Source organism: Poecilia reticulata, chromosome 12 (assembly GCF_904066995.2).
Source record: "Poecilia reticulata chromosome 12, P_reticulata-male-v2, whole genome shotgun sequence".
Classification (NCBI taxonomy): domain Eukaryota; kingdom Metazoa; phylum Chordata; class Actinopteri; order Cyprinodontiformes; family Poeciliidae; genus Poecilia; species Poecilia reticulata.
In genome coordinates, this window is record NC_088841.1 from 4,557,826 (window position 1) to 4,584,147 (window position 26,322).

Here is a 26,322-nt window from a genome sequence, read left to right on the forward strand (position 1 = left end):
TGTTTGGGAAGGGAACGCGAGGTGTGTGCATGTTTGTGTGTGTGTGTGTGTGTGTGTGTGTGTGTGTGTGTGTGTGTGTGTGTGTGTGTGTGTGTGTGATTGAGGCCAGCTGACGGACATGCTGGAGGAGCATGAAAAGAGCCACTCATAAAGCTTTATGACTTCATGCAGATGAAGAGTGAGTCATTTTTTTACCCTCATTATTTTTACATTTTGTCCCATTTTAACCGCAAACATCAAAAGTATTTCATTGGGCGGACAACTGACGATTATTTTAGTAAATCGATTATTATATCATTTGAACGATTAATCTGATTTTTTTTTTCAGATTATTTAAGCACGTAAGCTTTTTTCAGATATATTAAGAATATATTTGTTGAAAATCTGTTAAAACTTTGAAATTGATGTCCAGTCTGACATTCTTTGCAAAGCAGAAATGATGCCAGAATTCAGTGTAGAAATAATAATACATCAGACTTATATTAGGACATGTGGAAAACCACAGTAGATTTGCAACCGCAGTGAAAGATGGTTCTACAAAGAGATTATCTTTGCTAAAAACCACCCGATTGAGGTTTAATGACACAAATGTTGGTGTCCTGAATACGTTTTTCAAGTGAATGCAGAGTGTTTGTGACGTCGTCTTCCTACACTTTGCCTTAAACTAGTAGAAATAATCATTTAACACAACACAAAAATCCTCTCAAAAAACTAATTTAATCAGAACAAAATGTTGTTTATAAAACAGTGATTTAGTTACATAAATAAATTGATCAGTGTATCAAATCTTCATATTCATGAGCATGTTGACATGGTCGTACAATCATTTACCTGACGTAATAAATAAAAAAAGAAAAAGAAAAAAGGGAACAACATTCGCTTCTAAACGGAGACGCTACAAAACAGACGACACCGGAAACAGATGAGATGAGCTTCTTAAAGCAACACAGCACCGAGCCAGTCCAGCTACAAATCACAGTCTGTAACACAAGTCCGTTGGCCGAGGAGCACAGTTTGGTACTGCCAGACCACTCCACGTTTGGTTCGTTTAAAGCATTAAGACAAGGCGAGATACAAGGCTGTTCCTGTGAGGGGGGAATACTAGAGAGAAAGGGGAAAAAAGCTGTTCAGGTGAGAAGAGGCGCAGAAGTGAAAGCGGTCGAGAACCACCGCAGAGAGCAACTTTCTGTCCAGCACAAAGTCGAGGTGAGAGAAGAAGAGGCGTGGACCGAGGCGAGCGGCGGCCGCTCTGCCTCCACAGGCCTCTCTTTGTCCGACTTCAGAAATCCTCAATGTGCCTCTGTGTTCGGGAGAACTGTTCCCGCCCCGCGTTCCCGCAGCTCAGTCCGTATCTGCGCGGCGGAGCGGGCGGCGCGTCGCAAATCCTGACGCAACGCGAGCCCGACATCAAGTCGCACTGATATGTTTCTCTTTTTTTCTCTCTCTTGTCATTTAAAAAAAAAAAACAAAGCAAAAGAAATAATAAATCCAAAGTAATGCAGCTTCAAGTATTGTGCCTTACATAGAATATTTTGTCATAAATTATTATTTTTTCTTCCAATAATCAGCTTTCATATATACAGGACACATAAAATGCGTATGTTCTCTTTTTCTGTCTGCTTTTGGAGAGAAATCCCTGAGAATGTAGTTTGACAGCTTCCGCGTGAGCGAGCGAGCGAGCGTCGACACCATGGCAACCGATGTGTTCACGTGAGCAGTCTGAACGTAGGACACGCCGTGAAGCCGGGGGGAAAAGGCGGCAAAATGAACTCCGATTCGGCATTTTCTCATTATTTCCTCATGGAGGGGGGAAGTAAAGGAGTAAAGCTGGATTTTGTTTTTTTAAAACAAGAGGTACTCGTAATTTCAGATGGAGTTACACCATTTGGTTTAAAGCCGTTCGACTTCTCTTTGAGGCCGTTAGATGAGGGGAGTCAGAGGAGTGCAAAGGCAGACGTTTCAGCAGCTCTCACTTTCACATAAAGGGAAAGAACAGAACATCCAGGTACTACTGATACTTCTTCAAAAACTCAAGCTTCTTACACGTCCTCACCAGGGATCAGATGCAGAAACGCTGTGTGTACTAAAGCTATCTGTACACCAGGGATGCCCAAAGTGGGTCCTCGGGGGCCCACTTTGGGCTACTACCACCACTTCCTGGTGGTAGTAACAACCTTTTCAGCATGTCAATGCTCCTCTTAGGCCTTCTAACGAGCCATCATTGGATCCAGGTGTGTTAAACCAGGGAGAGAACTAAAACATGCAGAATGCCGGCCCGACTTTGAGCACCCCTGCTCTACACCTTTTCATATGGTTGAATTGTCACCAACATCGAATCAAAGCATTTTAAGTCAAATCTTGAAGTTGAGTAATCCACAAATTTTGATTTGGATGTTTTTACATCTAAATGTGCTCATCACACCGGGAAGATGCTGGTTGGTAATTTTCAGTGGTGGACACCGCTAGCTAAAAAGTTAGTTGTGCTAATCCTAAAACATTAGTTCCACTGCTGCTAATCCATACGGTATTTAGCAGAAGCCAAAGCTAATCCACTTGAGTGATAAATTCAACCATGTTGATACACACCAGGTGTCAGTAACACCTGTCAGGAGAGGAAACAGACCTGCTGTATAAACAGTCTTCACTTGTTTCAAAATAAGAGCATGAATGTAAATGTTAATAACCAAAACTTCAACATAGATGTTAAACTTTACTTAAAACTTTAAAGTTTACACGACAGCCAATTAAATTGGCACTTTAGAACTGAACCAGAAAAATATATTAAGGGAAAGTTAAGTGCACTAAACTTTTTCAAAGTTAGCAAAAATGCTAAAGGACTAAACCAAAAAAATTGCTTCACAATTAGCATGTTGGCAGACTGGTATTTTTCATGATTTTGTTGACAATTCCGGAATATACAAAGCTAAATTTGCATAATTTTTTCCAATTATCTATTGAGAAAACTCCTCTGAGATGCTTTATTCTTACAAAGCTCCAGTCAAAACTGGAACAAATTATTCTCAGTTTATAAACTGGGATTCTGATTCTCTTGTGTTGAGTGGGTGCACTCAAAACCAAACTAGATAACATTCGTCCTGACAAAAATGTTCATTCCTTGCATTTCTCTTAAACCACATCGTCCTCAATGAGCAAAACTCGGCAAAAAAGTTAGATGCCTTCAGTATCGGCAAGGTGTTTAAATATTTTCATTCATGCTACCATGCTAGCTCATCCCAGTGACATCAGTGTTTTGACAAAGATTAATGGGAATCACAGGGATGCACAGATTTAAAAAAAAAAATTGAGCCGATATCTGATATTAATACTGCCGTCATGGGCGATGCACAATAATTATATATAATACAAATATTTTACTCCACTTTCGACACCGTGTTAAAGTTACCACATCACCTACATTGTTTCTCTGCTTCACTTAAATACCCATAATCCTGCGGTGCATCATTATCACCGTCGCATGACCAAGCAAATACCACACGACTAACCTCCTCTCCTCCCAGAAACACAAACAGAAACAGGATGGAAATAATCATCAGTTAACATCGGTCCACTTTTAATTATCGGACCAATACCGATATGTTAAAAAATTGCTAACATGGGCCGATACCAATGTTATTGCCAATATATCGTGGATCGCTAAAGGAAAACTCAGTCTAAGTCTTAGCCAGGTAAACTTAGCCTTTAATGAGTTTAACACTTCCGAAAGTTGCTACAAAGTAGCTATACTGTCATTTATTATTTTGTAACTACCCTGGGAGGAGGAAGGTAATATTTTTACTACCCATTAACACACAGTTTCATACATCTGCCCCTTGGTGTTGCTTTAAGGTTGTTATTGATTGAAAATTCCTGTTTTATCTTCATTACTTTCGGTTGTTTCGATGCCAAAATGTCTCGTCTCGTGCTCAGAACATTTTAACATCCTAGTTTTTTTTTATTTTAACATCCTAGTTTGTTTTTTTGTGGCCTCAAGACCTTGTTCCTTATACTAGAGCCATCAGTCCTGAATCACCGCAGTAAGAATCCCATGAAAATTTTCCCAGGACGAAATTCGGTCATTCAACCGAACCTCTCTCGTACGAGCATCATGAGCTTCTTCTTGCCCTTGTAGATCTGTTTCAGGTTGTCTATGAACTGCGTGAACTGGATGTGTCCGTCGTGCGCCATCAGAAACGTCTCCCTGGCCTTGCTGAGGAACTCGATGAACTCGCTGTAGTGGCGTGGGCTGATGTGCGTCAGCCGAGAGTGCGTTGTGTTGATATAGGCCCCAATGGTGGCGTCCAACAGCTGCCTGAGTGGAGCCTTGTCCAAAGACATCAGTTTCCCAGAGTTCCTGCGGCTGTGCAGTGCCACCATGCCCGGCGTAGTCAGCGTGCACCGCCTCAAAATGTCCGACAACACGGTGGCGCACTTCACGCTCTTCACCACCAAGGGGATGACGGCCGCCAACTCGTTCTTCCCCAGCGAGTGGCTAAGGGCGCATGCCCAGAGCACGTCGTTGATGGCCGGGTGCGTGTCCTGGTTGTAACTGAGGTTAAGGTGCATCATGGCTAACGTTGCTAGTTTGTACGCCCTCATGGGATAGCCACGGTGCTCCATGTAGCGTGCTATTGTAAACAGCTGGGTGTAGTTCATTCCTGTGGCGGCTGCATCCAGTACAATCTGGTAGGCTGTCTCGAAGGCAATGTGATCCTTCTCGCAGAGCGTCAGGGCGGACAGGGCACAGTTTTGGGGGTCCTTCATGGCGCACTGTAGCGCCAGGGTGCGGGCGGAGTTGGCCAGTTTTTCCTGCTGGTTGCAGTCCAGATGCAGGCGGACAATGGTGCTGTTGGACATGATGGTGCTGGCCACCACACTGGTCGCCTCTGTCGGCGTGAAGAGTGTGAACCAGTTCTGCATGATGTTGTCCAGAGCAAACACACCTAGAAACAGAGGAAGAGAAACGTAGTAAGCTTTGACTGGAATTGGGATTTACCCAACAGGTAGCTTTCACACTTGATAGTCCAGTAGACTCGTAGCAAATGTTACAATTTTAGACCCTAATGAACCATTTTCAGCTGCTGCGTTTTGTGTTTACACTGCATTTGTGTTTACACTTGCCTGTGGTGGTGATGCTCCAACAGCCACTGAGGAAAACAACACAAAAATCTCTGAACGAGACACTGAGGGCAAATTTCTTCCTCATGAAATGGAGTGGCATCAGATTTTAGAAGTTGTAGGTCATCCTCTGCATTCTCTGTCTGACCACGAGCCATTTCTCTAACACGCACATTTGTTTTGGTTGTATTTTACCCAGAATGCTCTGCACTATAGTCCGCTTCCTGCTTTGGAGCGGTCTCCGCCCCATTGGACATTCACATACGCATTTGAATCGTAGCAGAATTCTCTTAAACCAAGCGCAGACCGAGGTTTGTAGGTGGACCAAAGATAGCTTTTTTGGTCCACATCAGAGTTTGATTACACATTCAAACCTTCCTAAACGAACGGGACTTTTTAGGCTAACGAGCTGAAATTTGACTAAAGTGGACTAAATGGCGCTGGTGTGAATGCATCCTCAGATTCATTAGCATTCAACAATGTCATGGAGCAAAGTTTGACAAAATAAAGTGTTTTTACCATCCTTTGTGGTGTTCCACAAGGTGTAATCTATGGTCCTTCCCTTTATTAATTTTCCAACGTCTTTTTTATGAACTGGGAATAAATGACTAGGAGGTGGAGCAGCAGATAGTACTTTTGCTTCACTTATAAATTGTCCTGGTTTCAAATCTCAGCCAGGCCCTTTCTGTGTGAAGGTTTGTATGTCTACCACATTCATGGTTTGCTTTTCTCCAGGTACATGCACGTTTCATAAAGGGACCCAGCTTTGGCTGACTGACCTCTGGATAGTGATCCAGCTTACTGGACTCAATTAAAAAAGGTTGTATTTTATTATATTCTGTTTTGGATACTGACTCACAGTCAGCAAAGTCATACAGTATAATCTTGTGTTTTGACAATCGCAAAAATATCCAAAGCAGTCTCTGGTTTTATGTTTCTTGCTCAAAATCCACTTAGATCTAAAACGTTAATAGTGCTCAGTTTTCATTATTGGAAGAAGGCATATAATAAACTTTAGAAAAGTAGAATTTGTAGATTATGTTGTTGGTTTCCTAAAAGGCAATTGCACTAAACTGAGGTCAAAAACAAACCAATGGGAGCTCCAAGTGAAAAAACAACAACATGCTAATCAAATTTCAATGCAAAGCAGTAACTTCAACAACAACAAAGCACTCACACAGGCATCTTACAGTGAAAAGAAATTTCTGTAAAAATTCCAAGAAGCAAAATAAAGAAATCTTTATTCCAAAAAGGCCTAAGTCTAATGAGCATCAAAAAATAGAGAATGAACAAAAACCTTGTTGGTTTTAAATCAGTATCCGAAAGATTTATTATTTTTTTTTACCTTCTAGTAATCTGATTTTCTGTCTGTAATTTTGTGACCTTTGACATGTCTCCACTCTGTATCCCCAACTGGAATGTTCTCAATGCTTCCATTGAACCGGCCCAAACAGGGACTCCTTGTCACTCCCCTTACATTCACATGAAATCATCTGGGAGGAGGGCTTCCCTCCGGACACCACTTCCTGCCTGCTTCAAGGAATTCCAAACATAAAGACCCACTTAATCAGCCGACAATGTTCCATAATTACCGCCCTGCTGGTCACTCCTCAGCCCTCGCCAAGAACCCCCTTGAACCCAGCTTGTAATGTGGCGCAGGGTCCGGCCTGCCGGTTCTTGAAAGTAGCTCTCATCACCAAGCATGTGAGGACACGAACACCCTGAATTATTTCTAACAAGATGTTTGCTTTTCCCGTCTGTCAGCAGCCAGAGGGCACAGCGGGCTTGTTGAGCTTTTCGTTCCAGTGGTTTCCATCAAACAGCAGCAGCAGCAAGGCTCATGTGAAAAGCCAAAACAGTAGGGCAAACTTACACCTTACAGTTTGGTATTAGACATTTAACTCAATTATAGACGACAATCAAGAATTCAAATGTTGTGTAGCCTTGGTTAAAGTTTCTCAGCTAGTATATTATCAATTTAAAATATAGTTGCCAATGTCTGAAAAATATGAAATTATGTGGCAAGTTGAATAATTTTAACAAAAACAATAAACACGCTTATAACATGCTGGCTAGACTTTTCCTCACTTTTCTAGTCCTTTTCATTTAACAAACAGTGTCATGAAAATCTTTCCTTTTTTGTCATTTTTGTTTTACGTTTCACATGTCACATTTTGATTACATCAAAGCGATTGAAGCGCGAATCTTCCCTTCTAACTTAATTCCTTATGATCTGTAGCTGCATTCCCAAAATTTGACAATATTCAACTATTGTTGGGAGAAACAACACAATTCTGCAATTGCAGTGTTTCCATTAAATAAGAAACGTGATTAAAGTCATACATGACTTTGTTCACGCAATAAGTCGCACCATGGTCCTTTAGCTACTTCCTGTCATCGTCTTTGTGGTTTGTACCAATGGCAACGCCCGGCTGTTGATCATGTAACTCGTCCTCTGCTCCATTGCAGTTTTACAAAATTAACCAATTACAGAGGAAAAAACCCTTATCTTAGTACTAAAACCTTTTAGTGAACTTTTTTTATTTTATTTGTGAATTTATTTCCAAAACATCAAATTGCGCAATCATGGTTAATGGAAACGCAGCCACCGACTTCCTCCTTTAAGGATTTCTTTTGGCGGCAGAAACCAAACTCACCGACTTCAGTGGCGCAGGTGACGAGCCAGCGCACCATCTCTCTTCGCCGCCAGTTCAGCGTGGATAGGGTCAACCTCATCACCTGCGGGACACGAGAGGTTCAGTAGAGGGTCGGCGCGGCGAAGGGTCGCGCGCGCGTTTCTCTGCGTGCGCGCCGCTTACCTGGAGGCCCAGCTCCAGGGAGACCTTGAGCAGCGTAAGGTCTGGTAGGCTGTCCATCAGCGTGGCGATCTTGAAGGCGTCCTGAGCCAGCTTGAAGATGTGAGAGGAAGAGTGGATGTTCTTCTGGATGGACTCTAACACTGTGTGGAGCTTGCAGGCGTCACCTGAACAACACGGCAAGGCGAACAGGAACATGGTGGGTGTGTTACATCCAAGTTGCCAAACCTTCTTTCTGAAATAGCATTCATTTTCTCTCTTTTGTTCCCCTACTTTCACAACCTCTCGCTGCATTTTTCTTAGCATCTTCACACCCATGCTCTGACACAGATGTCTGGTTTTCCTGTCACTGTGGTGCGGAGAGTTGAGTCGCGGAACGGCAACGTTTAATCTTTGCACCCAAAACTTTCCGCTGACTAATAACGTAGAGGTCGTTGTTGAGGAGCAGCTAAAAGCAATGCAGTATTTTCACTGTTTAAGTCACAAAGTTCACAGCATGAGGAAGGTGAGGGGGCTCATTCTGGAGGAGAGTCATACAAGGTGGACATCCTGTTAAGTGTGTTTTATCGTGACTTTGTGTGACAAAGCAGTAAAGTGGAAACATAAGGATACATGATTACAGCTGCGGGTCTCTTGGCGCTCGTCTCTAACACCTATGAAGATCCATAAACTGAAGTATTTGCACTTTTCTTCTTTACAAATCAGCCCAAGTTTAGTCAGATTGGATGGAGAGCGTCTGTGAACATCAACTATCAAAGACTCTCAGTTGGATTTAAGTCTGCACTTTTACTGGACTGTTCAAACACAAACCTTTATAAACCTAAGAGCCATTTTTTTTTTTGCCTTTGATTCAGCTAAAGCTAATTAGTTAGAGCTGGGAAAAAAAGACATTTCTAAATTAAAGAGCAATTTTGGGATGGCCACAGTGGACCGAACAGAGTTCTGTAAGATGTTCAAGGCCAACCTCTTTTTTGAATTCTCTTCAATTTTATCTCTTAGCCATTGTGTAACGCTTTAGAGTTAGTGGAACTAATGTTTGATTAGCACTTTACCGCACTAGCTTCCACTAAGTACTGTGTTGGTGTATCGCTTTAGTGAAACCAATGTTTATTATTAGTGCTTTAGCACATTAGCTTCTGCCAAGTACAATGTTGCTGCATAATTTTACTGTTAGCAGAACTAATGTTTATGATTAGTCCTTTAGCTTCCGCCAAGTACCGCGTTAGTGTAGCGCTTTAGCGTTAGCACAACTACTGCTTGTTATTAGCGCTTTAGAATTCACCAAACACCATATTGGTATAGTGCTTTAGTGTTTAGCTCTACGCTTAGCACAGCTATCTTTTTAGTTAGCGGTGGCCACCACTCGTCTAAACCGTAGAGAAATGGAGGTTTTGGTGTTTTGGTGTCTGTGCGTACCTTTAGCAGCTGTGAGCATGGTGGAGGCCAGCTCACACTGCTGGCTCTCTATGTGGCTCAGGGTGAACCAGCGAGGGTAGCGATTGGGCACCACCGACACTATGTGCTGAGGCCGAGACAAGTCAGTAGAAGGGGGCGTGGACTCGAGGACCGGCAACCTGAGAGAAAAGGAAAACTTTTGCTTTAGTTCTTCCTTAGATCAAAACACATCATTTCTCCACTGGCGGCAGCATTTTATGAATGTAAAGACGTTATCAAAGTGTAATGTTCCCTTCAGAAGATCAATCGACAGCTTTTCTTTGTGCACCTGCACACCTGAGCTTAGGTCTGAGCTTCAGACTGCGAGCTCCGAAAATCAGATGGGTTTAAAAAGAACAATAAAATTTTTCTGCAGCCCAAATCACAGCTGAAGCTGCTGGAGTTCAATTATTTGGCTTTTTTTTCATTACAGAGAAACAAAGCATCAGTGCAGTTTAATATAGGCCAGAGAAGTGGTCAGGGAGAACACCAATGGCATTTATTTATTATTCACACGCTTTTGTAAAAGTGCCTCTCTGCAGTGTTTAATTATTCAGTGAATATTCCAGCAAAAGGTTTTGTCATTAAACAAAGTCTCAGCCAGCTTCTAAATCAGCCGCAGCGTCGGAGCAGAGGAGACCTGGGGAGTAGGGGGCCGAGTCACAGCGGGACGCCGCCTTCATGTCACAGCTGTACATGCACTCATCGTCAATTTGGGCTGTTAGTGATGCAATTCAAGCAGGTTGGAGTCACAAAGTAACAATTAATGACAATAACTCTTAAAAACCAGAGCTGGGGGGGGGAGAATGGTTGAATGTAGAGAGGATTTCCCCAAAACCGAAACATTAATATTTTGGTCAAATGTCCATCTGCATGTTGCACTTCAACCACATTCTAGGGACCGATTCCTTTTTTCCTCTTCTGATACCGATGCAGATATCTGAGGTCCGATATCGGCTGATACCGATCCAATACAGAAAAACAGAACTGACTTAAAATCTTCTCTTTTTTTTTTTTTAAACACATACATAATAAATACACTGAATTACAAATGCATTAATAACTCTGCACCAGTACAGCAACTTAAATACACCAATACCTTCACAATCTTGATCAAACATGTAAAAACATCTTTAATTTCTTCACTCAGGTCAATCAGGAGTAGAAGAAAAACAATTGGCCAAACATGTAAAAAATAAACTGCAATAAACTTTTCAAATGGGTCAGAAAGTACAATTTACTAAGTGACAGTGCAAATATAATGTTAAATAAACAATAAAGCTTGACGTAGCTCAGAGCTTGTAGCATAGAATTAGACTGAATAGATCTGTCCTTGTGGCTCATCGTCACTGATACCCCATCTAGTAATGTTTTCAATATCGACGGATCACTAGCACATTCTCCTGCTCCTCCAAACATAAACTGGGATCTCTGAATTTGACTTTGTGATAGAAATAGGAAATAATCATCACCCTGTGTTCTACCATTTTTTTTATAACTATGCATTTACCCAACACTCACATCTGGTTTTTGTCCTTTTGTCATTTTTTGAGTGCCAACAATTTTTTTTGTTGCAGGAAAACAATGAAATTCTTGACATTCGTCTTGAAGTCATCATCAAGGTCCTCAAATAATTCTGACCTCAGATAATCCCTGAATGATCATTCGTCATTACTCCTACGAGGGATGAACGTTTGACCGTCAGCTGGAACAAGGAGTGGCAGAGCTGTAGGCAGGGGGCAGTACAGGCAACATCACTCATGGCTTTTAGAAATTTCCACTTGACTTTAGGAAGTCCGAATTTTGGATTATGGAGTTCAAGTGGAGACGCAGACTTGGAAAGTTAACGATGGGTTAGAATTAAGTGGGGATAAAGATAATTATCTGAGTGGTTTCTACCATTTTATTCCCCTGAATTTGTTCTGTAAATGTAGGAAAATGTGTAAATCACTTCACTGTTATAGTAGAATGTCATTATTATTATCCCAAACAAAATGGTGATGAATAACCCAATGATATTAATTTATTCTAATGAGCTGTTCGACAATGGCACAAACTGAGTTACCGTATTTTCCAGACTATAAGTCACATCAGTCAGCTGTTTGCTGTTGTGCTACAACGATACAATTAAACCTCTAAAAAAATCTGAAACAGGCAACCAAATTTTTTTGCTGTCTGCTTCTGTAACTGGGTCTGCAAATGACAACAACAGATATATAAATAATAATTACCTCTGACTGCTTGTCTAAGCCTCATTTTATTTCTCTAAGAGTCATAAAGAAAGGAAGCAACACACATGTTCTCTGTTCAGACTGTTAGCAGCTAGCCGGCGTACGGCTCACCTCATGGCCCTCAGTGCAATGCTGTAAGCCAGCTCGGCGTCGTGAGGTAGCAGGGAGGTGAAGAGATACTTGGCAAACGTGTGCATGGGGACGCTCTCTCTGTAGAGGACTTCCCCCAGACCGCTGTAAGGACCAGCTGGAAGAGAGGAGACAAACAGAGGGGGGAACGGTCACAGCCCGGAGCATACAGGAGCTGCCGACGGGACGCTTAGCGTGCCGACGATGTCAGCAGAAGATTTTGCTGCGGATCAGGTGACGACGTCTCGGACGAACATCAGAGTATGTCCTGACTCTGAGACGTGATATTTGACATCTGTTCATGCAGATAGGTACACATTGGTGCTCAAAGATATGAAAATACAGTCAATAAACAGGTCAAAAGCAGCAGTAGGTTAGTTTCTTATTTCAATGAACATTACAGACTGTCTCTTTAAGAACATGTTTTCTTAAGGAACAGGAAGTTGTAGTTTTCAGAAATTGTTAAATATTGAAATTGAAAGAGTTAAATAGCTCACTGCAAAAACACAAAATCTTAACAAGTACTAAAAAAGCACTAGTTCCACTGGCAGATTATTTTACTTATAGATAATACTTTTAAAAAAAATCAATATTAAGGAATTATTGACTTATAACAAGATCCTATATGTTGCTGAAAAGTGACTTGTAAATTATTTTGGTTTTATTTCAAGTTCAATACGATCTTTGGACTAGAATCCAAACAAAAAAAAATACTTGGTAAGATTTTGTGTTTTTGCAGTGTTGTTGCTACAATTAGCTGCTGCTAATTTATGATTTAGTGATTTGTTTTATGTCACTCTTACTCTCCTGCCTGGTCTTTTTTGCTGACACAGCAGAAAATCTTCAATTACAGTCGATGTTACTCAGACAGGAGAAACTCTCCATTCTCTGCAAACTGTCCATAAACATCAAATTTGATGCCAAAGTTTAATTTTAAACATTTCACACCACAGAAAAAAAAATCTTACCAAGTATTTTGGTTTAGTTATTTGCATTTTAATTTCCCCTTGAAATCAATAAAGTATTTTTGAATTGAAGTTTGTCCTGATGCATAAAACCCCAAAACTGTCTTTTCCACTATTATTGTTTGTGGGCATCATTACAAGCAGTATCAAGTATAAAGTTCATAATGAGGCAAAGTCCATTATGTCGTGAATCTTCACCTGCTTTTGGGCTGTGGAACAACAAGAAGAAAGGTCAAGCCTGGGGTCAACACACCCTACTTGTTAGTGGGTTTTGTGTGAGAGAATAAAAACAGAACATCACGGGACGCTTCCTTTACCAGCCATTGTCTAAAAGTAAGCCAAATGCATTCTGTCTTCAGTCTTCCCTCGGTAATGTACGAGCAGCCACTTCCTGTGGGCGTCTCCTTCGTAATCACAACCAAATGGGGATAACCGAGCCTCATGTGAGATGCCGACCGCCTCTATCATTAGTGGGACTGAGAGCAAAGGAGGCTTGAACCGTGACGAGCCGCGAGCTTTTTTTAGCCATTGCTGTGCACACACACACACACACACACACACACACACACACACACACACACACACACACGCACACGCACACACACACCCAGATATGTACACGACGTCAGCAGCCGGCCCTGGCAGAGCAAATGATACAGACATGTGTAAATTAGCATCGCAAACACCAGAGAGTGTAAATAAAGGAACGAAGGGAGCACTGAGTTCATGCTAAGGTACACAGACAGAACACAGTGTTTAGACACAAACAGATTAGCAGAATACAGAGCAAACAACATGTTAGCGAAGGTTGGTAGCATGTTAACGTGTGTGCGCAGTACAGTAAGACCGAGGTTAGCTTTGCATAGCAGAAACGTGACAGCGTTTTATACGCACTTTTTATGACTTTAAGGGTGATCAAGGTGTGTATGGAACCTTGATCACCTTTGCGCAGCTATATCAGTAGCTGCGCAAAGGTGAGCCACGCAAGTCTGGAGCTCTTTGGCTCTGATGGAGAACATCGCCAATGGAAGGACTCAGAGGGAGCGATTGATCAGAGATCATATTGACCTGCTGGAAAATGTTGATGATGGTTTATTAGCGTTTAGATTGCTAAGACTGATCATCCTGGATCTCTGAGCAGAACTTAAGGAAGGAGCCGTGCGGTACCGGTCCAGCTGCAGCCATCCTTCAGTCGAGCCGCCCGCTTTGTGAATGCGCCTTATGGACATAAAGCATCTCTATTCTGTAAATGCACAACCCACATTCCCCACTCAATGGACCCTCTGACTCTCTGTCTGTTTTTCAATCCCTGCTGAACGCGCTGCTGTTCAAACAGGCACTTGCACGATCTTAATTTGGATTTTTTTTTTTCTTTAAAATGTATTTTTGTTTTTGTGAGGTGACCTTGTGCCCTCAAAGCACCTTTTAAATAAAATATATAATTTTTATTATAAATACTTATACTGCTTCAAACAAGGACGTTGCCATGGTTACTGCTTTGCACGGTGGCAGACTTCCAGTTATTCATTCTAATTTACATGTGTATTTGTGAGTGGCGACAGGACGGACCAGCAGCTACGCTCTATTTCCTGCAAATTGGGATTTATAAAGGAAAGGTGCGCAGCCACGTGCGTGCACACGGCTTTATGCATCTGAGTTTTTTTGTGCGCCGCACTTTTCTAAATTTTTCTGTACGCCAAGTTTTAGTGTGAAAACTGCACAGTCTTTTATGCATGAGGCCCCAGAAGATATTTGCACGTTTGCTATGTCAAAAGAAAGACATTTTTTGGACTTGATTTAGCAAATTCATTTTCAGTATAACAGGATTTGGGGTCACTATTTTTCAAAAGGATTGCTAATATTTAGCCAAGTTTAATATATGAAATAAAACCTGATTTCGGTGCAGCAAAATTGGTTTTTCAGCAAAAATATCTGGATAAACGATGTTGTACTTATTATAAAAGCTTGGTTATAAGGAGATGAATACCTTGTGTTGTACTTCACATTTTCCATTGTCAGAAAATAATAACTTTACCCCGATTACAAAGAAAGTCTCTATATATATACACAAGTCAAACTCGCGTCATTCTTTAATTGCAGATGTTTGGCCACACGAAATTCAAAACGTAAAAATTTGAGAGATGTCTGAAGATAAATGAAACCCTGCTGCTTCACTCACCCTCCAGCAGAAGCGCGGCCTGCTTCCGGAGGATCTTCACCAGCGCCTCGTCCAGGTCCACTTCCTGGAGCTTAGCCAATAGCTGCTCTTCGTTGCGACACACCTTCTCCTGGGCGTAGAGGCCGTCCGGCATCGCCCTCTGCTGGCCCAGACCCATCAGCGCCGTCTCCACAGCCAGCGCCGCGAACGTCTCGCCTTCCTCCAGGAGAGGCAGCGGCGGCAGCGTGTAAACGGGGTTCTCCGGCCTCCTGCAGGGGCCCAGGGAGCCTGGTGGGGTCGGGGGGAGAAGAGACGATGACTCAGCGAAAACTAAACGTCCCCTCTGGGGTGTGAACTGAGCCGCGTATTGATAAACCTATTGATTCCTTTTCTCCCTGCGCTGTGTGTCTCCTCCTGGGAGCAGTGATCATGCGTTTTAGAGCTTTAATGATGTCTAGGCAGACCTCACCGTTAGTCCCAGGAGAACCCACGCTCCCTGAAGAAAACACACTCTCTCACACACACTTACACCGATAACAACAACGGCTTTAATTGAAAACCTCCACAGCTACGTTGGCACAGAGAGACCGAAACTATTCGGAGGCAGCTGACTCTTCGTTGTGTTGCAGGTTTTATTTCAAACTATTTTAACCATCTACTCAATGATTCATTACAAAGAAAATTATAAAAAAAAGAAAAATCTGCATAATTTAGTCAACAAAGTGTTTAAAAAATCCAATTGTCTCAGTAGCTTGATGAATTGTTTCTGACTTTTCAAAAAAAAAAAAACAACAACAAAAAACCTTATAGGAAATTACTTTTATGATGCCATATTAGGGCCACAGCAGGTAGAAAATAAAATATATTTTTTGTAAATTTCTGGCAAATTTTTTTTTTTAAATTGGGGAATTAATCTCAGAAATTTTCTAAATAAAAAACTCAGAAATTTCTGAGTTTCAATAGTCAAATTTTCTATAGAAAATGTCTGATTAATCTCAAAATTTCTGAGGCTTCTTTTACAGAAATTTACCACAATTTTTTTTCTCTCGCTCAACTTCCCATGGCAATTCTTTCATAAAGGCCCCTGAACAGCCAGCTTTCATTATCAATAACCTTTTGTGGGCCCCCGGATGTCCAGTCAGCACATGATTATGTCGTTCATTAAGTAAAGTTTCATTTTTATTGGTCTTTTAGGCCGAGCTTAACGGGAATCTAATATTTGGCTGTAAGCCATAATTATCAGAATCTACAAAAATAAATGAAAATATCCTGTTCTGAAATACATGGGTAGGAGCTTTAATGTAAGGAAGTGAAATGAGCGAGGAAATAAAACTTCTTCAACAGCTCTTATTTTGTAAATGAGATCCTGGATCTTGATGAGACAACTTGTAGAAATAAAAGTTAAATAGATAAAATAAACTAACAATCTTCAGTGAAAGAACTAAAGTACAATCTCTAAGGTTGAAGACCTCAGATGATCAATGTGACAGTCTGTCCAAACGACCTGAATTCAAGTGTTGAAAGCCTGTGGAGTCTTGATTGACTTGGAAAACATAAAAGCCCTCTCTGAAATGGAGAAATATTTTATAAAGTTTGAGATTTTTCTCCTAAAACAGCATCTTAAAGCTCAGATCAACAAACTCTAAACTGCCTAATTTTTCAAGGGGGTCTTGAGTGCAGGGGGCGCTTTGTGAATTAATCGTACTTTATACCAGAGACGTGAGCGGAGGGCTGCTGTGACGTCCTGTCTGGCTGTGGCATGTTGAAATTCGTCTGCCTGCATAATTAATGCGTTTTAATTGGAGTGTTTTTCCTGCCGCATCTCTTATTCATGAGCCGGTATCGGAGGACGACTGCAGGCCAATCAGCACGTCTGTGTCATCTCTGCTGATTACGACCCAAGGCCCTGCAGGTCTGATGGGAACGACGCAACCGCTGCAGCGTGATGGTGCGTTTGAGGACGGCTCCATCTGCAGTAAAGGAAAACATCTGGGTGCGTCTAACGGCTCGAGTCCGACAAATGGAAACGTCGTTACCACAGGAGGCGGTGGAGGTGGAGGCCACGATTTCTGGTATCGTTTCTAAAGAGGCTAACTTTTTTGTGATCTTGTATTTGTTTTTAAGTACCAACAGTGGTGCAGGGCTTAAAGTAAAAAAAATCCTGAACCTGAAACTTATAGTTATATAAATGAACTATACCGTTGCTATTGCCACAGTTTAATAAAAAGTGTCTTTGAATAGTGCAACAATTGCTTCTAACAATACAATTAACAAACTAAACACTCAAACTTAAATAAGACTTCAGTACATTTCAACTCAAAACAAAATGTAAAATGTCTGTGCTCTAAAGGTTTTAGAACATGCAACATTACCAACTAGATCAGTTTCTCAACCTTTTTTGGGCCAGCGCCCCTCCAGCATTTATCCAGGTCCCTCACCGCCCCCACCAAAGAATTTGCAGGCTACTTTGCACTGACTATTATTTTATTATTAATATTACTATCACCATTGTAGATGTTTTGATTTTTATGCTTGTTTCTGTATTTATCATCAAGATAATTTCCCAGAGAACAAAAAAGCCATGTGAATAGAAATAATTTCCACAGGTGTCTACAAAAAATGTAATAAACTTTCAACTTAAAATCGGTAGGCCTGACAGCAGCCAATCAGTGGAAAAAATATTCTTATTCTGTGTCATTTTCTAGTTGTTAAATATTCCACAAAATGACCAAATAAAAGATGTACAACATGCCAGTTTAAACTTTGATCTATTTGCAAACAACTGAGCTCTGCAACATTAAAACATGGATAGAACTGTAACTACATTAATCATAACTCTTCTTCTTTTCAGTGTTTGTCATTTTCTGGTGGTGCAGCTTTGTGCTGCCTTCAGGAGAATGGGACATCAGAGTATCATCCATAAAACTTCACCCACATGGCATTTATTGTGCAAACCAGAGCTTTCAGTGGGAAACAAAAGTTCCAGGTCCTTTTAATGCCATACAAATATGAAACAGAAACATGGATTATATCTTTATATAGACCTATTGATTATAGATTAATAGTTTTACTGGACAGAAATTACAAAGAACAAATCTGGTTCTTAATCAAATCCTAATGAGTCAAATTGAAAGAGTCATGGAGTCATCAGCCTCATGACATTAACACTGACATGAAAAATAATATTGAAGAAATAAATATATCTAATCTAATTAAAAACATAAATAAGTGATAAGTTCTTTACTGTTATGGTCTGTAAGATATATTTATTCTCAGTACTAGATGTGGTCTCAACAAACCCATGGCACTTCAACAATATTATTTTACCTTTTATGTGGAAATAGTGTCTGTTTATTCTTGCCATACAGTCCTCTGTATTAATTATTGCTTGAAAGGTCTTGCCATACCAGTTTATTCCTCTGTATTTACTTTAGTTTCTTAGTTTATTCTTGCATTTTGTTCTTCATTCATTTCCATTTAGTTTCATTTGATTAGTATTATCCTCTCTTCGTTTATTGCTATGTCCACTTTAGTTTCTTTTCTGTTGCGCATGTGCTTCTTTTCTACAAACCATTTTACAGTCATTGGTCAAGAACGCGGGAGCTAGAATTCTGATTGGCAGACCTCTGTGTAGACGGAGCTCTTTAAGCCCGGAGACTAGTTTGGTTGAGGCGGACGGACCTCTTTAAGCCCTGGTGGTGGGCAACGCCAAGTAAAAAGTTAGCTGAACGAACCCTAAAGCACAAATCATAAACATTCCTCTAATGCTAAACCGCTACACCAACATGGGGATTAGCTGAAGCTAGTGCTAACCTGCTACCTTCAATTTAAAATTATATCTGCCTCTGGCAAACTACAGCACTCATGCACCATTTTATTTTAACATAATTTACATTTTCTATCATACCCTTAGACGCTGTGTTTGAATTTATATTATTTCATCTACTGTCAGTGTTTTATTTTGTTCTCATTTCTTGCTTGATATAAAGCTTTTGGTGAAAAAAAAAGGGAGGAGAGAAAATAAAAACAGCTGCGTAAACAGTCTTTACTCACTTCAAAATAAGAGTGTGAATGTAAACATCTAACTACTTGACTACTTGGAGGGTTTTGGGGAAATTGTAGATGGCAATTTTACAGAAGAGTGATGGATTCAGCGCACAACTTTTTATGAATTGTGCAATTTGTGAGCTGCAGATTGTCTGGAAAAAAACAAACACAAACTGTCTTCCTCCTACTTCCTGTCATCTAATTTTCATCAAAATCCATCTATTTTGATACTGCTGGAAAAAAAACAAAAAAAACACCTCACCCTAGCGCAAAAAACATTTTATAGAAGAACGTGAGTGATTTTCTTTCCACAATTGCCGCGTTTCCGCTGAGCAAATTTGTTTTCGGAATTTCAATTTGTGCTTAGTCGAATCGCAGTTGCTGTTAATCTGTGAGCGTCTACCTGGGAAGTCGGCGGTGGCCCCGTCGTCGCTCCCCCGTCCCGTCTCCAGGAGGGTGGCGAACAGAGTGCCGATGGGGTCCAGAGGGTGGCCCACCCAGCCCTCCAGGTTGGTGACGGATGTTACGCCCCTGTGGAGCAGCTCTGAGGGAACGAGAACACGAACAGCTGAGTTACTACCAGGTACCAGATCAGAATTAGGTATAAACTTTGTATTCCAAACAGCTAGGCAACTTTTACCTTGTGTCAATTTGTCACCTAAGATACAAAATCTCCCTTTGCTAAACTCCACTTTAGCAAAGGAAGACAGACTGACCTTTTCTGTGGCTGCGGAAAAGCTCCAGCTGCTTCTGCTGCTGCCGCCGCAGCGTGTTGACGATGGCGATGGCCAGCCGTAGCGCCTCTCTGGGGTAACCGTGTGACCGCAGGGCGTCCACTCGGGCGCACGCCGTGGGAACGTGTTCTGATAAAAAAAAAAAAAAAAACAGCGAGAGGAGACATTTTTATTTTTGACAAAGAAAAAAGTATTACAAAAACACTAGTAATTTTGTCTAGTATCTAATGCAAATATCTTAATATGCTAAACTTACTTACAAGTAACTTTTCAGCAAGATATAGAATCTTGTTTTAGGTAAATAATTCCTTAATATTAATGAAAAGTTCTAGTTGCACTGGCAGATTATTTCACTTTATAACAAGACATTTCTCCCATGTTGTCAGTGAAATAATCTGCCAGTGAAATAATCTGCCAGTGAAACTTGCGTTTTTTCATCAACATTAAGGAATTATTGCCATAAAACAAGCTCTTTTATCTATAGTTGGTTTTGTCTTGTTTGGAACTAGACCGAGCAGACTTGGTAAGATTTTGACCTCACCGTGCCACAGGGGCCACCCTCTGGAGTCAAAGAGAGAGCCGTTGAGGTTGTCGTGGTAACAGTAGTTGTTGTAGTGGTCCTCGGTGATGATGTGCTGCAGGTGGGGGTCCTGCCAGTGCAGGTCACAGGCCTCGATGGCGCGCGTGAAGACGGTCCGGTGAGGGCCCGTCAGAGCGTCTGCGGAACGGAGAGTTGGAACGCTTCGTCAAACCCGAAGGACTTTAGTCACAACTCGACCGTGTGGCGACAGGAAGTTAGCACGTTGTTCATATCACAATTAACACAGGAAGTGTCAAGACAAGAACCGGCGTAAATAATGATGCTAATTTGCTAAAACAAGGATAAATGAAGGGCTAGAAGAAGCTAAACAGATATCGGGAATCGGTTATGTTTTGAAATGACTGGTTCAAGAACAAATCACTAATTTAAAAAAATCCAGCAGTTTCAATAATGCTGCTTAGTGTATAAAATATAGAATGATGAATAATTACAAATATTAAATATTCATCTCACTGAAACAATCCAAACTAATCATGTTAAGGTAAATGACCTTCCTGCTCAAATTAAATGCTTAAACAAAATATGCAAAGACAATCAGAAAAAAAAACATTCTCAATAAGTCTTCTTGCATTTAACAAACAGAAATAATTTTGGTGATTCCATCTGAATCTTTACAAGAAAAATGTAATCTGATTTAACTTCAGACAGTGAGGAAAAAAATCTATGTCTTTTTATTAGGCATATGAAAACTTTTTCTAAACGTTACGTCACACTTCATTTTCAAAAGTATGCCGATTGAATTTCAAGCACTTTCCAAACCTTGAAAACAGCTGAATGAAATATATTTTCAAGTATTTTATGCAGCTGTACAAACCATGTTACAAAATAAGCAATAAAAGTATGTATGATTTGTGCTGACATCGTATCGGGTTGATATTGTATCAGAAGTAAAAAGGAGACACACTAATAGGAACACAAGTAAGATGTTAGAATGACACAGAGCTGCAGAGACTGTCTGGATAGAAACACCAGCAGCAATAGAAATCCCTCTTTCCTTCTTGCAAACATTATTTTGCTACCTGGGAAAAAGGGAATTTCTCTGATGCAGTGAAAGCGAGTGAAATAAGAAAAAGCTGCAGGACCTCCACTGTGTTATTAGGCTCATACTATTAGCCACGCTGAAAGGGTAATAAGGCTCACAGGCTCTGAGACTGAAGCATGGAGACTTGATTAAAAGAGAGGTGGAGGAAAGGGCTCAATGGCGTTACTACGGCAGCAGAACGAAGGGAGCGGAGCGGTCTGATGAGGAGAGAGAAAGGATAAAACAGAGGAAGGGCCGCGCTCCTCTCACCTGGATTGCCAAGAGGCCCCTGGGGCAGAGCGTTGGTCAGATTGATCAGCTCGCTGCCATGGTTACCATCCTCCAAGGGACACACGTCCACGCCGTTCCACCTGCGGAGCTGCCGGAGCCATGCAGACTTCTGCTCGGGCTTACAGTGCGGGTTCAGGACAATGCACATCCACAGGGCGCCTGCACACACACACACACACGACCCGAGATCACACACTCTGCTCCGAGATGCAAACTGCTGAAGGAGAGTCGGCAAAAATACAACGACGGATCAGTGGAAACCCGAATGAAAAGCAAAGATTGTGATGTATAAAAGCAAAAGGAATTGTTATTACTGTGTCGATGTCAGAGTGACGTTGATTCTTAAGTTAATATAATGCAGATATGAGATGAAAATGACGGCGTATTAGGGCTAATGTAATTAAAAATATATATATTATAGCATTTTTTAAAAATAGTAAATTTCTTCCAAAACTCTCAAAATTTTCTAGAAAAAAAAATCATGTAAAAAAAAAAAGTAAAACATTTGCGAGAAAATTTGTTGAAATTTTGTCATTTGACATTTCTAGAAAAGTTTTTTTGAACATTTTTGAAAACAAAGATGTGATGATACGAGAATAAAGTCATAAAGAGTCCAGAATATAGTTGTAATATCAGGAGAATGAAGCAGTAATTTTATGAGAGCTACTACCAGAAAAACAAAAATAAATTAAGCAATACTCTATTATTCTCATAATGTTGTACAACTATTTGTCTCATTACAACTTTATTATTGAATCATTTGAGGTTTTACTGTTGTATAACTTTTTTCTTCATATTATTATGACCTTATTCTCGTTATTAAAATAAAACTTTTTCCTAGCCCAGCCCCAGTACTCCGTCGTGTCTCTGCTGCAAGTTTGTGTGAGTTTCAGATAAAACCTTCTGCTAAAGAGAAATGTTTTGTGGGAGTAAAATGGTTCATATGAAGCCAAATCAGCTGCTGTTCAAAGTTAAAATAAGTTCGGCTTAAAACCCCATCAGATAAGGAAAGCATGGGTCTGACCCGCCTCGTCCCATTAATGCATCATCGTGTTACTGCAGAGGATCGCTGCGCGTACTGGAATACCTCACACCACTTTATGTCTACATACCGCACAAAGCATCTTGTTACAAATGGATGCTACGACAGAAAGTTTTTCCAATTTCGCAGTAAAACAAATTAACAAGCTTCATCAAATGCACCAAAATGCGCATTGATTGGTCTTATCGAATCGATTAGCGACGCCGAGCAGCGGGAATGTTTTACAGCAGCTGCCATCCGGCGTCAGTGTCCGGGTGCGGCCGCGTCTCATCGCCGTACCTAGCTCGTCCCACAGCTGCCTGTACTTGTCAGTCATGGTGGTCCCCTGCTGCCTCCACAGCGCCAGTCGGGGGTCACCCATGAACTGCTCTGTGATCAGCGTCAACATGCGAGCGCCGTTGGAGTCCCTCATCCTCAGCATCTCTCTCACCTGGAGGGGAAAGGGGAGTTCAGGTCACATGGAGACATGTAGTAGTCTTTTTTTTTCCCTTTTGGCGAAAAATCGAATTTTACAAAAAAAAATGATTTGGAAACAGGACATATGAGTGTAAATAAAAGAAGAATCTACATGGCTTCAGTTAACAAAGGTGAAATCACCAATATGAAGGAAAAATAAAAACAGGATGAGTATAAGGACTGATTGGGTCAAAAGGTTTGCAAAATAAATCACACATGATAACAGTCTTACTTAAAATAGAATACAACAGCCATCATTCATAAAACATTCACCAGTTATTGCATATGAGAATGATATTTGGTTGCATTGATTCTCCATCAAACTACTGGAAAAAAATTAGCTTAAGTAAAAACGTATAAAAAGACTTAAAATATGTACCAGCAAGTAAAAATACTGGCACAAAGTACAGAGGGGAAATGCTTTAAAAAGCTAAAAGCTAAAAAAAGAGTTTAGAAAACAAAACTTTAATCATTGATTAATTTTAATTTGACAGAAACAGAATATTGTCTTTTGCATCACAACACACATCACAAGTTATAGAAGTAGCACAGACATTGACATACATCCTTGTGGTATCCCACATCTCTGTAGCTCCATTATTACCCAAAGAAAGGCACAGAGAGGAGAGCCCTAATGTGGCTGGAAGGTCGGTACCTTGCTGAACAGCAGGTTGAGCTGCTTTCCCGAGCCATGGTACCCGCCCTGGGAGAGAAAGAGCTTGACCTGTTCCTGGACCTGTTCCTCATCCAAATGCCAACAGTTCTCGTCGTCCACGCTCGCCCCTGCCGTCGGATCTGGAGCTCCTGCCATGAGTGAAGGGAAAAGAAAAAACAGAAAGTGGTTAAGCTCTCTCAAGTTGTTGATCTATTGATTAGTATTTTTTTTTAACTTTTGGTAGAGGTAGAAACAATTCCTATTTGCTTGGAAGTCTCAACTCTGACCTGAGAATGACATTATCGCCAACTGAACAGGTTGTAAGGAAAACAGCGAGCTGCCACTGGTTGTTTACAGTGAGAAGGCTAATTACTTCTGCTTGTATGTGTTGCACACTCGAACAAAAGTGGTGTCGAGACATGCGGTGGTTGTAAATTTCTTTTACTTCCTTTTTTCTGAACATACAAACACGTTCATCGATCCGTGCGTTACACTCTAACGGTTACATTCGCCATCTTTTTTCTTCTTCCTCCTCTTCAAAACTTAGGACCCTTCAGACCCGAGGCTGCCCTAAGCGCCTGTTAGAAACTGATCACTGTCCAAACTTGTTTCACTCTCAGTCCGAATAGCTACCAACATACACGTGAATATTCCGCTAAACATGGACAATGAAACAGTGCTTTTTAATAAAACAAAACATTCATAAGAACAGATAATAGACTCATATTTTACTGGAAGAGGGGGGGTTCCGCAACTGATCCCCCACACATGCATTTTACACATTCAGACACCTGAAGAACATGCTTACAGGCGGATTTATACGGCACGTCTGTGTGTGACAGAATGACATTTGAAACATGTGAAAAGAAAATGCTAATTTCAGCCACCTTCAGCTATACCAGCTAGCTAATACAAATATTGAAACCAAGTACAGACTTCAAAAAACAAAAGTTTAGTCATTTATTAAATTTGCTGTGTATGTAGTTAGCTAGCAAAGTATCTGTCTGTCTGTCTATCTATGTATCTGTCAACTACGTAGACAGCTAGATTGATAGCTTGCTAGCTAGCTATCAATCTAGCACATGTCTTAAGAATCCCATCAGGTTCCAGAGATCTTAAGCATTTGAGTTTCTCTGGGTTTCTCCTCACTTGACCAGGCTGGACATGTATTGGATTTTGAGATCTGGACAAGTGAAAAACCTAGGAATGGAATCTGCCTTTCAGCTGGATTTGTTTTTTTTTTTTTGTTTTGCTTTTTTTTAGGGAAATGTGAAATTCTGACTTAACAGTGCATATTATATACAGAAATTTTTATTTAAAGTGCTCTTTTTTAATGTGCTCCAATCAAACAGAATGCATTAATGTGTGCTCGGTCAGCTTAAACACTGATCAATAGCATTAACCCCGCGACTACAGCCAGCCCAGAAGAGCAACTTTTGGAACACTTAACAAGCTCTCTTGGGAAAACTGAACGCTGTAAAAAGGTTCGACCACAGAGAGAGTGAAAGTAGTTAAGCAGAAATTTGAAGTGAGAAACTGAAGCCTGAAGTGTCCAGAACAATCAGGAAGCTGCAAGCTTATAAACAGACTCATGTTTTCAGTCTATAAAAATTGATTCAAGCGGCTAAATAGTTATTACTGTGGCGAGAAGCGTGTGAACGAGCTGCGTAATGATTTTACTTTATAGCTTATTCTAAAAACGGAGACAAAAACTCAGACATAATTTATTTGTTTAGATTCAGGCCATTATTCCAACTTCTTCCTTACAACGTCACCCACCAGCTGGGCCTCGACTGGTACGAAACAGTGCAAACATGAAAACAAATACCTGCGTCTGCTTGACTGCGTGTTTGTACGCATGTTAAAAGTTCAGCCTCTGGTTGGCCCCGAGGCCCCAAACGGCCCCTCCACTCACCATGCACCTGGTTGATCTCGGAGTTCTGTGACAGTATTTCGTCAGCCAGCTTCTGAGCCGTCGGCAGCACGTCCGTGTGATGCACCGTGATCAGGTACTGGACGAACTTCTGCAGCTGGTCCCTGTTCATTTGGAACAACGTCTCTGAGATGGGCAGGCGCAGCTTGACCTGCTCGGGCTTCCGTACCCGGTAGAGCGAGAGCGCCACCACGTGGGCGCAGTAGAAGATGTCCTTATTGCCGCAGCTGCACGTCACCGACGTGATCTTGCAGCGGTCGAAGCTGACGCTGACGTTGCACAGCAGCTCCGGCTCGGAGGACGTGGCCGGTTCCCGGACCGTCCCGCTGAGGTGGAAACCTGCACAGAAACATGTTCGCCGTCAATCAGTGGTAATGAAATAAAGTTTTATGACTTTCAGCTATTTCAAAACCCGTTGTGGAGTTAACTGGGATTTAATAATGAAGATAAGCATTATCGGGCACTGTAGGTTTTGTGGAGATGTACCAAGAGATTTTAGTTTTCAGTGTAACATCAACACTGTTCAGTGTGGACACCTCGACTGAGTAAAGAATAGGACTCGGAGCCAGATGTTTTCAGTATTTCTAAGGTTTTTACAAATAAAGTCAAAGGTAGCACAAAAGGTAATTAAAGAAAGCTGCAGTTTCTTGGGAGCTATTTTGGGCGATAATTCAGTTTGTACTTTTTTGGGGTT

At 41.1% G+C, this 26,322-nt stretch overlaps 1 protein-coding gene across 1 annotated transcript in view; it reads right to left on the reverse strand.

The window, feature by feature from the left end:
- Positions 1–698: 698 nt before the first annotated feature.
- LOC103473262 (zinc finger SWIM domain-containing protein 6-like) overlaps positions 699–26,322 on the reverse strand; it is a 53,340-nt gene continuing 27,716 nt past the window's right edge. Inside the window, exons 2-14 of the mRNA XM_008423360.3 lie at positions 25,611–25,967; positions 23,696–23,844; positions 22,864–23,014; positions 21,522–21,701; positions 20,171–20,347; positions 19,612–19,758; positions 19,299–19,439; positions 14,870–15,136; positions 11,708–11,843; positions 9,348–9,505; positions 7,935–8,098; positions 7,773–7,854; positions 699–4,940 (exon numbers count right to left, since the gene is read on the reverse strand). Of these exons, the coding sequence (XP_008421582.2) occupies positions 4,078–4,940; positions 7,773–7,854; positions 7,935–8,098; positions 9,348–9,505; positions 11,708–11,843; positions 14,870–15,136; positions 19,299–19,439; positions 19,612–19,758; positions 20,171–20,347; positions 21,522–21,701; positions 22,864–23,014; positions 23,696–23,844; positions 25,611–25,967 (2,972 nt within the window). The 3' untranslated portion in view covers positions 699–4,077. The remainder of the gene's footprint in view (positions 4,941–7,772; positions 7,855–7,934; positions 8,099–9,347; positions 9,506–11,707; positions 11,844–14,869; positions 15,137–19,298; positions 19,440–19,611; positions 19,759–20,170; positions 20,348–21,521; positions 21,702–22,863; positions 23,015–23,695; positions 23,845–25,610; positions 25,968–26,322) is intronic.